Raw genomic sequence first — 21,433 nt, 5'->3', positions numbered from 1 at the left:
TTCAAGTGGTAAATTTAATAAAAACATTAGAAATAATGCCACTCTTTTTGCTGTTTATTTAATTCAGATCCTGTTCCAGTGACAGAAAGTGAAAGTGCCTACTGGCCCTCCCCCTCAGTGCTGACAGCCAGGCTGAGACGTCTGATAACAGCTTCTCAGCGCTACACCAAGAGCCGCCAGATCCTACACATCCACCAGACTCAGTCTCAGTCCTCCCAGCAGACTATGGTGCTGTCTGCTCCACTTTGCCCGCTACCCCCCACGCTCAACGACACCCTCAACCCCAAGATGGCTGCTAAGATTGAACGGCAACAAAGGTTAGAACACAGATTATATCAGTGATGGCTGACAAAGAAGCAATTCAAAATTGATATGCTCTTGTAAAAGCAGAATATTATGTGTCGGGGGATGGGCAGTGTGGGAACCCATTACCCAACGTGCTGACATAGCCTCCCAGAGCAGCAGCCAATTTTCTAGGACTTCAAATGGGCCAATGGATATTCATTTTCAGTTTTAAAAATAGTAAAAATAGTAAATACAAATCAAGATTGTTAACAATAGCCATCAGTTATCTGATGCACTTTTTCAAATTCCATTCTTAGTATCGCAGTTTCAAACATGTCTGGTCAATAGTATGCCAACCACAGACATCAGAAATCTTTTTTTTTTTTTTAAGAGAGAGCGTATGTTTAATTAATGCAACTTAAATTTATTTTCCACTTTCAACAGATGGACCAGACGAGAAGAGGCTGACTTTTATCGCGTTGTCTCCACTTTTGGTGTCGTTTTTGACCCAAACCTCGGGCGGTTTGATTGGACCAAGTTCAGGGCTATGGCTCGGCTGCACAAGAAGACTGATGAGAGCCTGCAGAAATACCTTTGTGCTTTTACTGCCATGTGCCGACGTGTGTGTCGCCTGCCACCTAAAGAGGGAGGTCAGATGCTCATTTTCTTATTTGCAGACATGTATGCAGCTCACAATGTCATATATTATGGTCCAGTCACACCTATATCTGAAGGGAAGATCCTTCAGATTATTTTCAACAGTTAGTGTCTCTAAGCCATTTGATCTCATCAAGAAAATCCATTTAGTTGGATAACTTAACGTGAAAACAGTGCTTCATGTAGTATGTTGCTTACTCAATCCTGACTCCAAGGTTCTGTTTTGGAGGATGGTCTGTAACACCTTAGTAAACAAGCTATATCAGCAGTTCTGAGGTAGACGACTGATAAGGTTAATCATTTGTGGAAAGATAAACACTGTGACATTGAAGCTCCAGAGAAAAACAAGTCTGAGAGTTTCCTGTTGAGAATTTTTTTTTTCTCAAACCTGCTTGTTCGTTTTGTTCCAGACTCTGCAGTGGACCCTTCTCTAAACATCCAGCCCATTACCGAAGAGCGAGCATCTCGTACCCTGTACAGAATAGAGCTGCTTCGGCAGGTGAGGGAACAAGTCCTTCGACATCAATTATTGTACGAGCGTCTGCCACTGTGTCAGATGAGCTCTGACTTACCTGTTTGGTGGGAGGCTGGTACTCATGACCGTGACCTGCTAATTGGTGCTGCAAAGCATGGCGTAAGTCGCACTGATTACCACATTCTGAGAGACCCTGAACTCAGCTTCATGGCTGCCCAACGCAACTACAGCCAAACAAAAGCTGCACAGCAGCAATCACGTACATCCACACCGCTCTTACACCCTCAGTACCAAGCTACCACCTCAGTGTTGACAGGCTCTCCACTGCCTCCACCTACTCAAAGAGACACAGACCTATGTGGGGTCACGCCCAAAGTGGAACCAATTTCAGAGGGTGAGGAGAGCAAGGAAAGACAGGGAGCAAGTTGGACCCCGACTCAAGCACCAGCTACTCCCACGGGTCTGGAAGAGAAGCCTGTTTCAGTAACCAGGGACAATGAAAGGCAGATGGTGGCAGCACGAACGAAACCCCTCACACCCAACTCCTCAGAGAGGAAACCGAAGAAGACCAAGAGGGGCCGCAAGGACGCCAGGCGTGGCACAGAGTCCGACTCAGATGGCTCCTCCTCAAGTTCGACGTCACGCTCTTCTTCCTCTTCATCGTCATCCTCATCTTCCTCATCACATTCAGGGTCCAGCTCCTCCTCTTCTTCTTCATCTTGCTCTTCTGGCTCTTCATCATCATCCTCCTCCTCCTCATCTTCTTCTGATGACAGTGAAAGTGAGGGAGAGGAAGGAAAAAAGAAGGGTGAGTACTTTCTTATGTAAGTTCCAGAAAACTTAAAGCAAGTAATGTTTTGTTAGGAGTGCTGACAGTGAGCTTATCTAGGTTCAAATAAATGCATTTTCTCTGTTGCACTCTTTGTGGATCTCAAATGTCTTTTTGGCGATTTTTCTCAGTCCCCACTGTTACAAGTGTAAAGGGATTTGATGAGGACAGTGTGGCATCTCTGAGCGCTACGCAGGATGAAACACAAGACACCCATGTAGCTGAGAATGGCATCTCCAACAACTCTTCACACCCTTTCCAGGGTGGAGGGTACATGCTGGCTGCATCGTACTGGCCAAAGGTGATTAACTATGTATATGTGCGGTTTGCATAATTTGCTGATGATGTAATGCTGAAAACACATTAGTATGTCCACTTACAGTGTGGTCAGGTGCTGTGGAGAAATCACACTAAAATTCTGTGGCTCTTGCTTTTTAAGGATCGCGTGATTATTAACCGCCTGGACAGCATTTGCCAGGCAGTGCTTAAAGGCAAATGGCCGGGAACACGTCGGGTCTATGAGCCTGGAGGCGCTGTGGCCTCCTTCTACACCACCAAGCTGCTGGACAATGCCAACAGCATGTGCGAGGACCCCTCTGCTTCACCACAGGGGTCAAAGGTGACCAAGCATGTTGCAGAAAACAAGGAGTTCTCAGTAAAACTCAACGATGTATGTTGATTTCTCCCTTCCTCCCCTCCTCCCTCCGCTTCGCCCTAATCCTAGGACCCTACCACTTCCTGCTGCCATGACCGGTGTTAGTTGCCGTGTTCAGCATGTTTCTCTGGTTTTCTTCCTGCTTTCCTTTGGGTATGATTAGTGGTTTTGACTGCCTGGCAGGAGGAGAGATTAATTTAATAGCAGCCTTCCTCTCTTTTCCCACACACTCAATTTGAATTGGGCTCTTGGGCTGTGATTACATGAGCACAAATCAGTCAGTCATGAGAATATAATAAGGTTCAGTCTGAAGCCTCTCTAGACTGAAGGGGGTCTTGCTAATAATCAGATTGAAATGGAAACCTCTGCTGTGGGTGTTCTCTGATATGCTCCTAAGCAATGTGGCCATTAACATGGCAGGCTTCAGATTTGCTTGTATTCATCTTTCCTTTTATGCTGTTTTTTGATGGGGATCATTTTCCAAATTTATGGTTTTTACCATCACAGATCATTAAACACCAGAAGCTTGTTACCTTCAATATTAAGATATTATATGCTGACAGCAGCTATTGCTTTGGCATGGCTTTCAACTCCAGTCTGAAAAAGCTTTACCCACTGCTTTGCTAAGCACTACCCACTGTGTGTCCATGTGTCCCAGTATTACTAACCAGAAAATATCTGAACAAGATTTGTTTTTATTTTGTGAGAAACTTTTTACAAGATGAATTAACAAAGATCTCAAGTCAGCATTTCCACTAAGAGAGAGCAATGAGAACAACACAGTCTTAGTCATCCTTAAATCACGAGACAAAAAGAATGTGATCATTCAGGAAAGTCTCAGACAGACTCAACAAATAAAGTCTAAAGCTTTTCTTTCTTTATAAATCTGTACAATTGCCCGACAGTCATTTTCCTAGACTTGTCTTACACTGTTGTGTCTGTATAACAGGAGGGAGGTCTGAAGTTGACCTTCCAGAAACAGGGTCTACCTCTGAAGAGGCCCCTGGAGTCCGAGGAAGGTCCCCAGGCCCAGCAGCAGTACCTGGCTCGGCTTCATGAGCTCCAGAGTGCCTCAGATACAGGACTTGCTGACATCACCAAACCTCAGTCCAGCTTCCAGACGGGTATGTTTCTTTAAAAATAATCTTCCTCAACAGATTTGGCGTATGAATACGCAAATCTCTAGGCAACAGGAAAGACTTTAGGCAGCAGAAGTTCTGTTTGTAGTCCAAGTAGTGTTGACCATTCATATTTGAGTAGGCTTTAGTTGTGTGCAGTTAAACAGTTGGTGTTATCCAAAAAGGGAATACATTGCACTATAGAAATTTATTGCCTGATGATGTGTGCTGTATAAAATATATCTGAATGTAAATAGAGCAAAGATCTGAGCATCTGTTCCTGCACAGTGTGCTGAAATGGACAATGCTGTTTTTCTTTAGCACCACAAGATGGTAGCAAAGGATCTTTTTAAATGACAGAGAAAAACAGTCTGGACTGTTGCATTGGCTTTGTGTACTCAATACAGACATTTTCTAGTCATTGAATATCTTAATTCTGTAAGAAAATCATCTGGTTTGTTCATAATATTCTTAAATGTAAGAAAAAGTCGAAGTCCTGACACCAAAATATGAATGTGGCTCCAATTTAAGATTTAAGTTTTTCTGACACAGTAGTTCACTGCTAACAGGCTGTTTCTCCTGCAGTTCCTACAGGTCTTACTGGTCAGATGAGGCCAAATGGAGTAATAGATGGCCAGCCAGTGGTTAAAAGGAGGAGAGGGAGGAGGAAGAACGTTGAGGGAATGGACCTGCTCTTCATGAACAAGAGTAGAGTCCCAACAGTTCCCGATCAGGTAAGCAATTGTTCTGTTAGCTTAGCATACTTCTTAGTAAGTGTGTTATGCTAGAAATCAGAAAACAATCACAAATGGCCGTTTCCTGATTTTTTTGGAACCAATTATATTTGTTAAAAGTGCTCTTCTGATTTGTTTTGTTTTTTTAAAGTGGCTGTTCTGCAAAGTATACAGTATATAATGACATGCTCATATGCTTTCAGGTACCTCCAGGGTGGGGGGGTATTGGCCAGGTTGGCATGACTCCAGGCCCTGCATCAAGCTACAGTCAGAACCCCAGTCAGGTCCCTGCAGACACTGAGAGCAGGGTCCCGGTTATCAACCTGAAAGATGGCACCCGGCTGGCTGGGGATGATGCCCCCAGGAGGAAAGAACTGGAGCAGTGGCTAAAAGAAAACCCTGGCTTTGTGGCAGACACAGGAGCTTTTATCTGTGTAAGTCTTTACTTTTTTGCTCCAAGGGCTTCAAATTCTTCTTGTCTGTTGAAAAGAGACAATTTCTGATTAACTAAAATAATAGATATTTAGAAACATTATTTTATTTAGTACATATTTAATTAAAAAACAGAGGAACCAGTATGAGCAGAAAACTTCTTGTAGTTAGACTTTCTATGTAACTAACCTTCGTTACATTTCATGTTTAGGGGGTAAATAAGATGCAAATGCAGTTCCACTTCCAGGATGGTCGGCCAAAGCAGAAAAGGCACCGCTGTAGAAACCCCAACAAGATTGATGTGAACAGTTTGACGGGAGAAGAAAGGGTCCAGATCATCAACAGGAGAAACGCACGCAAGGTGTGTTGGTGGTGTTTTTTAAGTCATAACCAGCCATACAAATACAAAGATGGCTTTTATTTTGTTAATAATCATTTTGACAGTGTGTACATTATAACAGTGATGTGCACTTGGGTTTATGTTGCCTGTATTCTTTCTTGAAGATTGGTGGAGCCTTTGCTCCTCCGCTAAAGGACCTATGCCGATTCCTTCAGGAAAACCCAGAGTACGGAGTCCCGCCTGAATGGGCCGATGTTGTTAAACAGTCGGTAAGTTATAGAGTAACACTTCCCTCACATATTATAAAATTTATACCTTATAAAATTTAAACAGGTGTAAGTTCTACTGTCATGAAGGTTTTAACCTGTTTCTGATCATTTTAGAGACGGCAGTTTGGTGCCATCGAAATGGTTTTTAAATTCACCCCATTCATGTTATTGAGTGCAGATAATAGTAAAACTGGCCTGACTAACCTTAATGGATATGTTCAAATATGTGCTGTTCTTCTCTTAGGACAACATTAGTTTTATCTCAATGAGCCTAATTATGTAACAGTGAACTGTTGTCACTGTCACTACCTGACTATTTTCTTATATTGGGGAACCCTACCAACATCATTCCATCTTTTCCAGGGTTACCTCCCAGAGAGCATGTTTGACAGGATCCTGACTGGACCCATTGTTCCCGAGGAGGTAAGTCGGCGTGGACGGCGACCTAAGAATCCTTTGGCCAAGGCAGCGGCAGCTGCAGCTGCAGCAGCAGGAGCACCACCTAACCCGGCAGCCTCGGCACTAGGTTTGAACCCACTGCTGGCAAACGGCCTCCTCTCTGGAATGGACCTCACGAGTCTGCAGGCCTTCCAGCAAAACCTCCAGAATTTACAGTCCCTGCAGCTCACTGCAGGCCTGATGGGGCTGCCGTCTGATGCTAGTAACCTGGCTGCAAGTAACTTGGCTGCCATGTTTCCCATGATGCTGTCTGGTATGGCTGGACTGCCAAACCTCCTTAGTATGGGCAGCTTGCTTGGGAAGCCTCCTCAGGAAGCTGCAGGAGGCTCTGAAGAGAAAACAAAGGGAATAACCAGCGGTGGAACAGGAGAGCCAACTGCCTCTAAAGCCCCCTCTCACACCTCAGACACCAAAGGAGAAAGGACAGAGGGCTCAAACACGACTCCTTCCTCCACTTCCAGCTCTGCTTCCTCTTCCTCCGCCACACAAAGTGCTTCAGCTGCCTCTGCAGCCTCCAGTCAGCCACTGTCTCTTAACCCCTTGTTACTCTCCAGTATGCTTTACCCAGGGATGCTTCTCACTCCAGGCCTTAACCTTCCTGTGTCCACCACACAGCCACAGAGCTCAAACAGTGACCCCACCCTTCCAACTGCTCCTCCTCTACCTTCAGTTTCCCAGTCATCACATCAGGAGACAGAGCAGCCAGAGGGAGACAAGGATGGAGAGGAGGAAGATGAGCTTTTGGAAGACGCTTTGGATGAGGGGGAGGAGGAAGAGGATGAATCCATAGAACAAAAGGATAACAGTGGTCCTGAAGGTTCAGGGAAAGCAGAGTCTTCTTCATCAGAGTCTGGGAGCTCTTCCTCATCCTCAGACGATTCAGACTCCAGTGATGAGGACTGATCCTACAAATATATAAATATAAATTTATTTATGTATTGCCTAGAAATGTATACATATATTCACATATATATATGGATTTTCCAGCACTTCTGTTGTGATTTCTTTACATGTAAATACAAGAACTAACTACAATGTTCTGTAATAAAGACTACAAAAACCTTTAAAAAATAAATAAAAAAAATAGGAAAAACTGACCTAAAGAAACTGAAATAAAATGTCAATGTTTGTTCACAAGGTACAGTCTTGTTTTGAGACATTTTGCATGTCAGACTTTAGTAGATTTCTGAACTCTGAACTTGTACCATGCAATTATTGCAACAAAAAAGGCATTATTGTAATTATGTCAGGATTAATTTTATTAAAAGAAGTAAAACTACATCAACACGCTCTTTGAGCTGTACTATTAATATATTTTGATTGTCAGGGGTGTGGGGAATGACACTTGACAAACACTTTGGGTTCTCTTGTAAATAGTACTTTTACAGGTTCGTTGACACTTATGCTTTGCAGATCATACGTTGGATATGTCAGCAATAACTTGGGCAGCTAATGAATGTCACTGAAGCTGTAGATTCTCTGTCTGCCATGTTCCACCCGAGTGCACAACTCTCACAGCCTCACAAACCTGTCAAATACCTTCATATCATCTTGAAGAGGTTATTTATCACTTCTCCTTGTCCAGTTAGGAAATGATTCCTTCCTTAGTAAGGACTTGGAAAAATGGTAAAATGATTATTTTTCCAGACGTACACAATCTTAAATCTGTCTTTCAAAAAAAAAAAGAAGAAGAAGAAGTTAAACATAATTCATTTCTCTACTGTCTGACTTTACATTTTAATATTCACCATCACCTTACAAACATGCCACAGCATGTTCAAGGCGCACTTTAGCCACCAACAGTAGGCATTCACATTCACCTGCACATCTCTTAATTATAACTAAAAGCTCCTTGAGCTGCGGTAACAGAGAAAAACCTTCTACTGTGTGCCAAAAAACTGCCCTTTGACCCTTGGCGGTCTTGACGGAGTTGTTTGGTCTTTGTAGTGTTGATGGATATTATTTCTACAACCCCGATGTATTTGACTGAATCTTACCTCAACTTTGCTAAATGGATTGGCTTCACTGTGCAAATGTACATGTGCATGGGTGTGTGTGTGATCTGTCAATGTACACAATGTTCTCATCTCTGCTGGAATGTGTGTCAGAGGCCTTTTTTGATTTTATTTTAAATGAAACCTTCCTCTGTGTTTTGCTTCCTGAGCTGCTCCTCTCGCCGCATCCATAACTCACCAGGCTGTATGTTAGGTGGTGGTGTGGGGGCTGGCAGGCTATGAGACGTAAACACCACATTGCTGTTGTTGTTTTTTTGTTGTTTTGTTTTTTTTATACCGTCAGAAATTTCTCTTTGGAAATTTGGAGGATTCAAGTCCTTGATGATACGCATTGCATGGCAACCTGTGTTCCTACAAAGCCCATGGAGCACAAGCACAAGATAGTTCAGTTCCTGGCTAAGATTGTAGTATCACTGTCATTGTCTAAGTATTAAATTTTACGCAGTGCCACACGGGTTAGCTTCAGGAAGGGCTCAATAATAGCTTTTGTTGCTGGGAGTTTTCAGCGCTGTCTTGATTTATTTCACTTCACCCTCAACTCTGTTTTCTGACAAACAGAGCTTCAGATAGATGTAGAAGTGCCCTTATCCTGTACCTCACTCTCTTTCATTCACCGCTCACATCTGCGCTCACTGTCCATGCTTGTGTGTTTTGCTCAGCATCCGTGCACATGTCCATTTTAAACCTGTAACCAGGATATACACACAAACACTGGAGTTCACTCGAACCGAAGTACCTTTTTGTAAGTCTCTCTCAGCACAACAGTGCTTGCTCTAGGACTGCTGTTACACAGTGGACTGTTAGATACACAAATTATTTCCGACGTGAGGTTTCTGTTTGGGCTGAGGGTGACAGCCCGCTGAAAAACCTGTTTAGTTCTTAAGTGTAGCTGTAGCATTTTTCTCCATGGGTTCAGACATGAACAAAGACTGAAGACATGCCTGATTTCTAATGTTGCTTTAATGTGGTTTTCTTGTATGCCTGTTATATATAGACCTCGTCATGGGTTTGCTTGCAATGCAATTGCATTTTTTTCTTTTTTAATTATTATTACTAACAGTACGGTATTTTTCTATGTCTGAGCAATGAACTTAAACATGCCACTGTCATTTTGTATATCTGCACCTCTACGCTCTTTAAACTTGTAGTGCCCTTATGCAAACACCCAGCCACTGCTACATCTGCTGTAGGTGACTGACTGATGACTTTTGCTACTTTTTGTTGCCCCGCAGCGATGGATTGATGACTGTGTTAATCCTCGTTAAGAGATAAATGTAGACACAAGATGGGACTTCTTGCTTTCATTGCTTTCCTTCCTTTTTTTCCTTCTTTTTGTAAAGGTTATATTGTATACAGACCTTGAAAGCACTGCTTGCTGCTAAAGAGGCTGTGCTGAATCTGCATTAAACACAGACACAAGAAAACAATGACCAATATGCAAGAGGAACGACAAAACACACTACTGCTGTACAGGGAGGTTTTCATACATGTAATCACTGAGATGACAAAACTACCATCATGGGGTTTGTATTTTTATTTCAAGCTTGATAGTATCCTAAATGTCACCCTGGTCAGTTTGTGTCTTTTTCTTTCTTTTTTTTTTCTTTCTTTCTCATTGGACAGTTGATATATTTGCAAGTTGTGGTCTGTGTAGTCAAAATAATTCTTAATGTAGTGCAGGAAAACACGTCTTAAAAGTCATTTGTAATTTATTGGATTACTTTCTATGAAGTTCTATAGAGGAAATTGAGGTTTAATTATTTTTATTAAACATATTCTTCTGACTATCAATTCAGTGTGCCTTTTACTTTGTCCCAGGGACTTTTTGAAGAATTCAGTTATATCAAGGAGTTGACCACTTTGTCTTGAATCCTTTAAAAAATTGTACATGTATATATCAAATTTTTGTTCAGCATCACAACACATGCAAAAACACACACACATGTGTATGTATATATATTGTTATAATACTAATAATAATGTAATTTAATATATTTGTGTTGCCTCAACATTAGTTTAGTTACACACATACTGCAGCAGGGCACTAGCTCACAGTAACACACAATGATGAAGCAGTGAGCACCCAAACTGTTAGGCCGTAGAGCGAAGACACAACAGGTAAGTATGTGTGACTGAAATAACGCAGTAGGAAAAACAGTTTTGTTGTTAATATTCTAGATGAGGCTTGATAATTTATTTCACTCTGAGTATTTACTTAAAAAAACAATTACATATTTGCTTGTGATTTTTTTTTTTTTTAAAACAACATTCAATTCACTGCTAATTTAATGGATCCATTTGCACATAAACACTGCATAAACGTTAGTAGATACAGAACTCTAGTGTCCATATTTTTCCAGCAATGTTGGAAATGAACAAGGCTACATACCAAACTCTTGCAGCAGAGGGCCTTTCTTCACTGCAAGTCCTTCTTTTCTCCTCAGGGTGGTGCTCAGTGACCTGTTTAACTGCTTCTACTGCTGTTTGGCACTTATCTTAGCAACCAGACCAGATGACAAGTTGAGGCTTGTCTATGGTGAGAGGCCAATGGGCTGAACTTCCTCACCCTGCAGAGCAGCAGGTTGGCTGCACTGAATCATGCTGCATTGCTCTGCTGCTACTAGACAAACACACAGGAGAGATTTTTAAGAGCAGAAGTCTGTCAGTTTGACCTAACATCATCCCAGAAGAGCCACTGACACTGGTGAGTGACTTTGATCCTGGTTTATGAGTTGTGTTTTCTTGAGCTATGTTGAAAGTTCCACAGAGATAATAAACTGCACTGGAAGTCAGCTGACTATCTGGAGTAAAATGCAACAGTTACACGATCTGCTTCAGTGTTCCTAAAAGCTGCAGAATAAAAGAATCCTCTGCACACATTAACCATCTATATAGCTATTTTTCAGCAGGCTTTAATGCACTGAATAACAAAGTCTGATTATAAACCAAGATAAAGGCGATGTTTAGTTTAATTCTCTTTAAGGGACTAGCACATGTTAGAAAGTGAAAGTAGGCCTATTTTCACTTAGCATGAGTTGCATGTGAGTTGACTTGAGTGGAGTCCAGTCCAGAGGAAACAGGAAATGGGTGTGATTTAGATATTGTGCCAGCTTTTAGCAAAATTAAAACAGCAAACAAACATGCAGAAAACACATCTGTGGTGTTTTTAAATCGACACCGTGCTGCCAGGATCTTCCTGCTAAAGATAACAAGATAGGGTGTGATTCATATTTATGAGAAGCTGCATGCATATTGATGCTTCCAACTTCCTGTTTGTCTCTTCTGAGATGCAGCAGCTGGAAGTCAGTCAGAATGAGACACAACTTGATGTTTTAAGATGCCATTGGACTGATATCAGCATTTGGACTAAAATTTGGAGTGCACGATGAGAGTTTTTCTTGCCATTTTACCTCACCATCTTTGTGAAATCCGTTTCCTCCACATGGTAAACGCATCAGACAGCTGCTGCTTCAACCAACACGAACAGTAAGTTGTACGCAAACACAGAGAATCAAAAGGCATCCATTCAGCTGCAATGATCACATAAGTATATAGAAATGTCCTTATGTTGGAGATTAAGCAAAAGGTCAGAATTAAACTAATTCTGGTTCTGATTTTGTCTTGTTAGTGGGGGGGAAGTATAGCTACATGAAAGGAAATATTAGGAAATCACAATAGTAATGTTGAGTGCTCTACTCTGAAAACCTTATGGCACATTTTTGAGCAAAACTGCTTCTTATCCACCTACAGTGTCATCCGCAGTCATTGTAGACTGACTCAGCACAGGCAGTAATAAACAGCACATGTGAGAATGGTTAGAGGAACAGAGTCTCGTTCAGGCTGGTGGTAGCACACAAAGAGACTGTAAAAAGAAGAGGGGACTTTACCGCCAGGGGACGGAGTATTCAATTCTTAGCAGATCTGCAGAATGATTGAACCATGCTTTGAAACATACCTTTTAGAGATTAACAGTCAATATTATCCACCATTATTATTCACGTGAGCCAAGGATGGTTCAGTATTTAACTTATTATTTCCTCATGAGTCTCTGGCATCTAAAATATTCCTGTTGTTACACAACTTGCCAAATTGACAGTTGCCCTGCACAGGGAAACTGAGTTTGAGATGTTTTTCTTAGGTTTTCAGTATGTGAGGTGCGCAGGAACAAAAGTGACTATTCACAGCTGCCTCAGAGCAGGAAGTACACATGAGTCACTAAAGGCAAATGAACAGAGTGGGAAAGTGGTGCTGTCAACAAGACCACCAGGCCATCTAATGCATCCATAACAAGAAAGGCAGCAGCAAATATAAAACTCCAGGTGTAAGACCATAGTTTGACGTTTCTGTAAATAAGCTGGCTTTTGGGCACCCTTCCCAGTAAAATCCATCACCAGTCAGTATTAACTATATATTCTCCATGCTTGACCACTTGTCCACTATACATTAACAGGCTTAAAAGTGTGGTTTTATTTTTTTGAGACACAATTGTTGCAGTCCATTAACAAACAGCTAGCTTTAAAGCAGTGTAGCTGTAAGTGGACTGGTACTTATTTAGTACCGTTTACTAATTTGAGCATTCAAAACACTTTCTACTAAAAGTCTAATTCATCCAGTCACACAAAACCATGCAGTGCTTGTATGTGTACCTACGTACTTTTATCTAACATTCTCACAAACTCACTCCAACAGATGAAAATTGGGATTCAGTATCTTTCTCAAGGATATTTCGACACATGACCAGGAGGAGCCGGTGTTCCGGGAATCCATCCTACCTGGCAAACCATCCTACCCGTTGTTTCTGCGCATGCGCACAACACCGGACAACCCATCCCTGGACCTTCCAATTATTAGCGGACCCACTCTACCACCTGAGCCACAGCCCCGTTCAGTTGCTTTTAGGTTAGTCGTTGTCAAAAGGTTGCGTGTATTTTTTCGAGTTATTTGCCTGCAGTGAGGGGGTTTTAACCTATGCAAACATTTTTTTAAACTTTATTTAACAAACAATGAGTATACAACATACGAACAGATGAAGTATACAAATCAACAGAACATGAACACACAAAGCCAGGGGTAAAAGAAAAAAGTAACAATTATAAGAATACACGCAAAAATTTACATGCATATATTGTTTTGAGAGCCTTTTTGTTGGTGGAGTCTGATATTGATTGTATGTACATTTCCACATCCTTTAAAAAATGACAGAAATGTGGTGTTTTGTTAGCAAACTTACATTTATGGATAAAGAATTTAGCTAAAAGTATTAACAAATTTATCATAAAAAAACATTTATCATTCTTCTTTAACCTATGCAAACATGCTCCTCTAAAATAGTAAGTAGCTCAACTGGATGTAGGGTGATTGCTGATTGGTTGACAAGCCAACTGCAAAAGAATGGGGGTGAAAGTGGCACAGTAAAAGTGCCAAAATTCGTCAAAGCTCAAAAATACAGAATTAAAGCAGACAAGGGTCTGCAGAGGACGCTTTTGGATATTTCTAACACTTGGTTTTCCTACAGTACTTTGTATGTTATAACATCGTGACAAGCACAGACCAACAACAGCGCAAGCAAGAGTAGCACACAGACTGATTGTACCACAAATGTTGGACACTGCCTCCCTGTGGCAAAACACACTCACTGCCGCTCGCTATGGTCTGCCAGCACACCGTCCAATAGAGAACCACGTTGAGCCATTTAGAATGAAAATGATTAAATCAGTAGTTGACACTGATGATGATGCAGTTATCTGGGGTGTGATAAGCAGCTGCTTAGTCTGCCTATGCCTCAGGTCCTACTGACAGTGAATGCACCAAGTCCTCGTACAAGCTAATCTTTTCAATTATGAATCATGCAAAGTTGCCTCTAGTTTGTAAACAAAATGTGTATTTTTTCACTCCATGTTTAGGTGTCCATTTGATTCCTGCTCTGACTCTCATCCTGTGTGAGTGAGGAGGTCACCATGGCAACTGTGCCACAGGGGATTGTGGGAAAGCCAAGGTTTGGCCCTAGTGACTGTCTGATCGCAATGTTGAGGTTAGCCCTGCAGTTACAAAGCATTACTGACTCACACAGTGTTTATCTGTGTAGGCTGTGTGTACGTCAACCTGATACTCGCAGCACTAATAGCTGCAATAAAACGCAACACGCCTCAGATCTTTCATCAGCTTGCCTCACACGCTGTACAAATGTGGCTAGATCAATTTAACAGCTACATAGTGTAGTTAACATCTGGTGTTTTGCTAAAAGGCACCGAGGGTGTGGTCAAGATCAATAATGTGTAAACACACAGAGCTGATAAAGTTTCTGTACTGGGAATTCTTTAATATAGTTTCTACTGTTGTAAGCGAGAGCTTTAAAAAACACACGTGTGGCATTTCATTTACAGTTTAGAACTTACACCTCCACTTTATGCCAACGGCAGAATATTGTTGAATTACATTTTCCATTTCCTTTTGTGCTGCTCAAATTTCTGTGACGATGCCTTGGATTCAGGGCTTGCTCCAGAGATTCGACTGAGGCGATTCAAACAAGACTGAAATGCATGCTGCAAATGTTTCTACAGCATTACAGGGACGACAAGGGAAATGAGAAGACCAAAGGTACAGTGATGATTTTACAGTGGAATGTGGCCTTCAGCGTGTATCTGGTTGACAGAAATTCTTATGATTAGAGAGCAGGCTGTCTTTTGATAGCAGGTGTGAAATTCTGGAATAAAGCCCGTGTTGTTGATACATGCCAAAAATAATCTACCTAATATTGTTCCCAGAGTTGGCAGCAAAGTGCTGCTACGAGGCAGGGGTTTGGTATCACAGAATCTTGGAGAACCTGATCAGTCAAGAGAGGAAAAGGCTGGGCTTCAGTGACATCTCAGTAAGTGCACGCCATCTGGTGGCCAAAGATGGAACTGAGCTTTGACCATATTAACTGAGCAGCCACAGATAAATGTCTCACAGCACCTGTGATCTCATAACTTATGTATTTTATTTATTTTGAGTCATCTTTGAAGTAAAGCAGCTGGTGCTTGTAATGCATGTAAAACAGGTGTGTTTGATGCAGGGCATCTTGGAGCATGATCTTTTCCAGCGCTGTCTAGTGGCCTGTTGCTTGGAGATCACTGTAACCTCAAACAGCTTACCATGTGACTTCCCGCTGCTCCTTCAGATCCTCAAACTGGCACCATACCACTTTTGGAAGGTATTTTTTTTTTGCCATATACTGTACACTTAGTGATACAGTAACATTTAGTCTGTGATTTGAATGCTCCCTCTTTTGTTTTTCTTTGTTCTCACAGGTGATTGAGCCTGTTTGGCGGGTTGGGTCAGGCTTGCCTCACTATGTGGTCACACACCTCATCCAAGTGGAAGAAAAGGTTTTGGAGAACTTGGCTTGGATCAGCGACTCACCACTGTGGGATGAAATCACACCCAACGAGGGCCATATGCCCACCTGCCAACAGGTTTGGAATAACACAAATACTCTTTGCCTGACATCATAAATTATCAATATTTGGAAATTGTATAACATATCCAAAGCAATTAAATTTTTCTTTGAACAGTTCGGGTTTTAATGAGAGTTTTGCCTCGTGTCAAATGTAGGTAATGCATCCAAATAGGCTCGAAGGTCCAATGCAAACGGATCCAGTTGTGCCGAGAGGTATTAACACAGTGCACTAAAGACTCATTTTAAATAAAAGCATTCCCTGCAAACTGTTTACACTATTACTATAGATTGAGTGGTAAACTATTTTTGCCAGTGGATGTCAGTTTGGGGATGAACCACTCAGCCAGGACAGAGCAGCAGTGTTCCCCATCAGCTATAAACAGACAAGAGAGAAGCAGCTCCCTCCATCTGTTTGCTCGGAAGGTCAGTTCTATATCATGGGTCCAGTTACCATTGTTGTTATATGGCTTGTTAAGTGTGGTCATGTCTGTCTTTATCTCAGGTTTACAGCTTGATGGCCAAGCGTCTGAGGGAGCTGTGTTCCACGCTGGAAATATCTGATGAGCTGCGATTAAAGATCTGGACCTGCTTTGAGTATTCCTTGGTCCACTGCTCTTGTCTAATGGTAGACCGTCACCTGGACCAACTGCTCATGTGTGCTATCTACATCATAGCTAAGGTGCGTTTTAATAGTATCTTTATAATATCTGAAGTGTCTCTGTTGTCTAGAGGCTATTATTAGTGAAAGAGATGGTTCAAAAAGACTGAGAAGTTTTCCAAAGACTAATCCAGTTGACCAGTTTCCACTTATTCTTACAACATGACATGTTGTCTTAGTCTCAGTAAGAGTTTCACACCTATTTTAAGCACCTTGAGGCAACTGCTGTTGGACTGTTGTGCTATTTAAATAAAATAAAATAAAGTTGAATTAACCTACATGAATATTTACAACACCCAAGTGAAATTTCAATCATCAAACAAGGAGGAATAGTATAGTAATGTCAGAGTGTGATGTGGTATGTGTTACAAATTACAGTTATTTGTGATTAAGTAACACAATCTCACACACAGTGAGGTTCATTGGTACAAAAGGTCCGATTCTTTTAGCTTGTATCCCTTCCTTTGAAACAGAAACCCTGGATTTGAGTAAACTGTTACATATGGTACATAACAGGTTACTCAATGTTAACATAACATTGTTTTTAGGTTAACAAGTTACCTGTATGGTAAGGCGAATCACAACTGACACGTAAGACAAGTTTCTGAAGGTTTCTAAAGTGCTCGGTTCTCTAAAACATTTTGCACAAACTAAATCTACCATATCGAAAGGATTCAGACAAAAAGTGACCACACCATCAAAAGTTTAATACATCAACTTTGTTTGCTGAGTGAAAGAAAAGCAACTTCAGCACAGGCGCAGAATGAACTAAAACCTTCAGGGAGGTTTACAGATTTACAGTTTTATGGAAAGGACCTACTTGGTGTTGAAATAAAATTAAAGACTGTTGTGAGGGCACTTGACAGCTGAAAAAGCCTTTTTATTAATGTTCTGATGTTCTGAGTTTTTATCGCTTTTCACTGACTTTAATAACAATTAAAGGAAAACTGTATTTGTAATCCTAAAAAGAATCCATGTTGGTAATGCATGGACTTCAGTGGAAAACACATACTCAGTAGTTACGTGGTGGCATTTGCCTTTACAGATTACCAAGATGGAGATACCCTTCAAACAGATAATGAAATGCTACAAGTCACAGCCACGTGCCAACAAAAGTGTAAGTTTCTTTATTTTTGGTTTTTATTTTTTGCTGTCTTTAGTATACAGCTGTGAATTAACAAAATATAGCGATACAGGTTGAAACGTGTATCAGCTGGGCCCACTTATTCCAAGATTCCATCAGTTTTAGCGACATTCTGTTTTGTGTTTATCATCAAATGTTTTAATGTTAACAGGTACATTTTTTAAATAACTGTGACAATATCATTATACCTGCTTTACATGAGCATTTCAGTCTTGCAAGGAGGTTTGCAGGTTGACAATAGCAACTCAAAGCACTTGTTTCAGCATTTACCGTTTCTATCTGCAGGTCTGCAAAAACGTGCTGATTTCAGAAAGGATGGAGGAAAATTCTACCATTAAAAAAATCAGTAAGAAAGCTTTTAAATAAAAAAAGGCATATATTTTAAATATTATGGAACACCTGTTTTAAAAAACACACTTACAAAATAGCCTTGTAATTACAGTAATGTACATAATGCGTCCCAATAAGTATGGAAAATTGGACTACACATTGCCCTCACTGCCATCGTAGCTTTATATGTGTAATGCATGCTCACATGCTTGCAATCCACTGTGGGCAAAGAAATGCGCATGTGTTGTTAGCTGGCTATGTGGCTCGGAAACAGTGGCACTGGTGGTGGTAGAGTTAAAGAAAACGAATGCAGCATGTGTTGTGTTAAATCCAAATAAAGTACTATACAGAGGTAGAACTCATAGCAATGCCTCATTGCACAAGAAAAATGACACCCATCAAGTTATCAAATGATTCACTTACAACATTTTACCTGCATTATATCCATTATCCAAGAGTAGTTCCACAGTGATAAGTAACTTTTTATTATATTGTTGATTATAGATAATGGAAAGCACAGCAGCACTATCCTAACCCCCAACACACCATCAACACATTATCCAAGACCTGGGCAGGAGGAGCGGGGCAATCTCATCCATTTTTACAACCAGGTCTACACGACAAAGATGCAGCATTTTGCCAAACAGTTTGCTCAAACCTCATTAGTAAGTGAACATTTTTTCTTTTTTCTGAGCTGATGTCACAAAACAAAGAAGTCAGTAAAAATGGGAAATGTTTATTTTCCATGTAATGCTTACACTTTATTTCTTGTCCAGCGAGACACCCCTCCTTTGTCTCCATACCCTCGACAGTGGAAAGCATCTCCTCGCTGTTATCAGCTGTCCAACAGCCCGTCCATCTCCATTTCACCATACAACACAGAAACCCCTTCCCCTCACAGAACTGGGCTCTGCTACTACTTCAACTCAAGTCCTCCAGAGGTGTGTGGATATAGTGTTTTCGTTTTCACATGATCGTCTTAAAGAATTTTGTGTGTTGGGGTACAATCTAGGCTGAATACATTCTACATTCCTATTTTGGAAATGATTTAGTGAATAAAAATGGTTGACTTTGCTCGCACACAGTAGAATATTATTTTCCTTTTTTTCACAGCTTCTGCGTGAGATCAACAACATGATCAAAACGGGGAGGTCACCAAACATGCGATGCTACGCGGTATCACTGGATAGAGATGAGGAAGGAGATGGATCCTCAGCCAAGAGGCTTCGTTTGGATGGGCAGTCAGCCTGGCAGAGACGACTGAGAAATGTGTTCAATGATCGCATTACAAGAATGAACCAGGACCAGGTCTAGCTTATTCCAGCTAACAGGCCTAACCTCCACTCCGATGGAAGTAAAGCACACATTTACTTTTTGACAAATTCTCTGTCAGCTCAAAGTACTAAATTTCCGTTGCTTGGCTCTTTTGTTTGGAACCATTTTTTCTGATACCAATAGTCATGTGTGAAGGTCTGTGAATGAGCCACTTTATCCCCAGCACAGTAATAGAAGACTGGTCATCCTGGGTTGCTGCCTGATGGAAGTGTCCTTCATGATATTGTATGAATTTAAAGAAAGACAAGGCTGCAAAGTGCCCAGTGAGTTTTTCTTAAATAAAAAAAAAAAGGACCGGGACAGGACTTTAGCAACTAAAATGCAGATTAGTTAGTGTTTGTCTGCATCCACAGGAATTAATATTTACAGTAATATGAAAACATAAATGTATCCACAAATGCATCCAATAGACATTTGGGCAAAAATGGGTTTTTTTCTGCACAAATTTAACAATTCTGTTAAAAAAAAAGTGTAACTTAGGCCTCTGAAGCTAATATAACAAAACAAAATTTTGATTTAGTCATTTTTGCATAATTAGACTACATTTATATAATTATAGTTCGTTATCTTAATGACTTAAATCTCACATAATAATAATAACATGGTACCTTTACATGTATGCAAAATGTTTTATTTATTTTAAATGTTTCAATGAACTTTTTAAACTCAATTTTTGGTGGATTTCCCAGCATGCTCATTATGTCCTGTTGAAAGATTTCAACTCAAGGTTATCTTAAAGTATATTTTAAATTTTATTCTCACTTCATAGTTGTATGACTGCAAATTGCCAGGTCCCAGAGGCAGCAAAGCATTCCCATAACCATAATATACCCACACATGTACTGTTATCATGGCTGAACAACTCTGTGTTAGATGTGCCTTAGTAGCCTTGGTCTTTGCCTTTATGTTAACTGTAAAACTACAGTTTTGGGCATTCCTGTTATGCAGGTCAAGTTTTTGCACTGTTTACAACACAAAGAGTTGACCGCAGATCCTCTGATGAAAGCTTGGGGTCTTTGGAGACTTGCATAATTTGCTGAGGCAACCCATTATGGACAATTTGGCAGCTATTTTTTTTTTTTTTTTAAATTTAGCTTAATTTAGCTACAAGATTTTTTTTAGATGATTTGCAGAATTATTGATTTTAAATTAACTGGGGAACACCAAACCCTGAATGTCTGAGGTTAAAATAAGACTTATTACTCTCTAATAACTGACACCATATTTGAAGGCTCTGTGTAATTAATTTGAGGATGTACTCATTTGTTCTCACTAGACTGATCTGATTTATGTTTGACTTACTTTTGGAATTTTCAGTGTACATACTAACATTAACTCCTGTCTATGACCTGCATGAATACTGAAGTTTGAAGTGATTTGATTCTGACTGCATATTGGTGATACTAGGGGTTTTATGCATACCACTCTAAATTAATTTAAAGTTGTTTTTACATTCAACTTATCGCAAAACTATTGAGGATAAACTAAAGTAAGACTTTTGCAAAAATAATAAATGAAAAGTGCTGTTACAGTAGCAGAAACTTGCACTGGTCAACATAAATGTAGAAGCTAAAACAAATTCAGTCTCAATAAATCTTTAAAAATCCTGTCAGCAGTTTTAGCCACCGTTTATTACAGACTGAGTATCACAGCTGATTCAACAGCACATCAATCAAAAACTGCACGGTGATTTTATTAAAGCTCTTTTCCAAACAGAAAAGTGTTTTGCTTTTGAGATTTATTGCGCAGAATGATACATGTGTCAGTTGACAGAAGTTGGCTTCATTATCATTTGCTGATGCAACAAAGTTTCTTTAAATCTAAGTTTAACAATAAGGAGGTATTGCCGAGCTTTTGAAGACACGTGACCACTAACCACAAGATTTTAACTTGATGACAATTAATAATGTGGGATCAAGTGAACCCCCCAGCAAACAACCCATCATGAAGGGGGAAAATGAGCAGTCCTCAGCTGATTGCGAATGGTTGGAGGTTAGTGGCAGTCGCTGGGAAAATGATTGCTAATATCCCAGTCATGCAGGCCTACGGATTAGTCAGTGACATCCCGTCAACTACCTGTTGCTAGGAAAAATGTCTATTTCCCAACCAGTTCAGTGCAGCGCCTTCTTTGCAACCAATTTCACCCAGTCAGGACCAGAAACCTCCAAGAAACCAGTGCAACATGATGTAAAAAACTAGGGTTTGGCAATGGAACAGATGCCTTTCTATTTCTATATAATTTTTCAAATTTCAGTTCAGC

The 21,433-nt window shown here is 40.6% G+C and overlaps 2 protein-coding genes across 6 annotated transcripts in view; both read left to right on the top strand.

Moving 5' to 3' along the window:
* Positions 1-10,059, top strand: part of chd9 (chromodomain helicase DNA binding protein 9) — a 74,249-nt gene extending 64,190 nt beyond the window's left edge. For 4 of the 5 annotated variants that reach the window (XM_006779781.3, XM_035914927.2, XM_087849154.1 and 1 more), the window contains 11 exons: positions 68-317; positions 730-935; positions 1,353-2,225; positions 2,378-2,547; positions 2,686-2,916; positions 3,851-4,025; positions 4,605-4,753; positions 4,957-5,187; positions 5,397-5,546; positions 5,690-5,794; positions 6,158-10,059. In XM_006779781.3, the coding sequence (XP_006779844.2) occupies positions 68-317; positions 730-935; positions 1,353-2,225; positions 2,378-2,547; positions 2,686-2,916; positions 3,851-4,025; positions 4,605-4,753; positions 4,957-5,187; positions 5,397-5,546; positions 5,690-5,794; positions 6,158-7,156 (3,539 nt within the window). In that variant the 3' untranslated portion in view covers positions 7,157-10,059. The remainder of the gene's footprint in view (positions 1-67; positions 318-729; positions 936-1,352; positions 2,226-2,377; positions 2,548-2,685; positions 2,917-3,850; positions 4,026-4,604; positions 4,754-4,956; positions 5,188-5,396; positions 5,547-5,689; positions 5,795-6,157) is intronic. The other variant, XM_006779782.3, reaches the window with a different exon arrangement.
* Positions 10,060-10,841: 782 nt separating this feature from the next.
* Positions 10,842-20,879, top strand: LOC102780442 (retinoblastoma-like protein 2). Its single transcript, XM_006779780.2, has 15 exons — positions 10,842-10,972; positions 12,958-13,167; positions 14,172-14,299; positions 14,759-14,865; positions 15,033-15,136; positions 15,323-15,460; positions 15,558-15,722; positions 15,862-15,919; positions 16,020-16,129; positions 16,209-16,385; positions 17,410-17,481; positions 17,794-17,854; positions 18,343-18,503; positions 18,615-18,779; positions 18,952-20,879. The coding sequence occupies exons 3-15, from the start codon at positions 14,226-14,228 to the stop codon at positions 19,150-19,152; spliced, it is 1,593 nt and encodes a 530-aa protein (XP_006779843.2). The 5' UTR covers positions 10,842-10,972; positions 12,958-13,167; positions 14,172-14,225; the 3' UTR covers positions 19,153-20,879.
* The last annotated feature ends 554 nt before the right edge of the window (positions 20,880-21,433 follow it).

The sequence above is a fragment of the Neolamprologus brichardi genome, chromosome 1 (genome assembly GCF_056152115.1).
Source record: "Neolamprologus brichardi isolate AB-2024 chromosome 1, ASM5615211v1, whole genome shotgun sequence".
Lineage (NCBI taxonomy): Eukaryota > Metazoa > Chordata > Actinopteri > Cichliformes > Cichlidae > Neolamprologus > Neolamprologus brichardi.
This window is presented reverse-complemented; position numbering and strand designations above follow the sequence as displayed.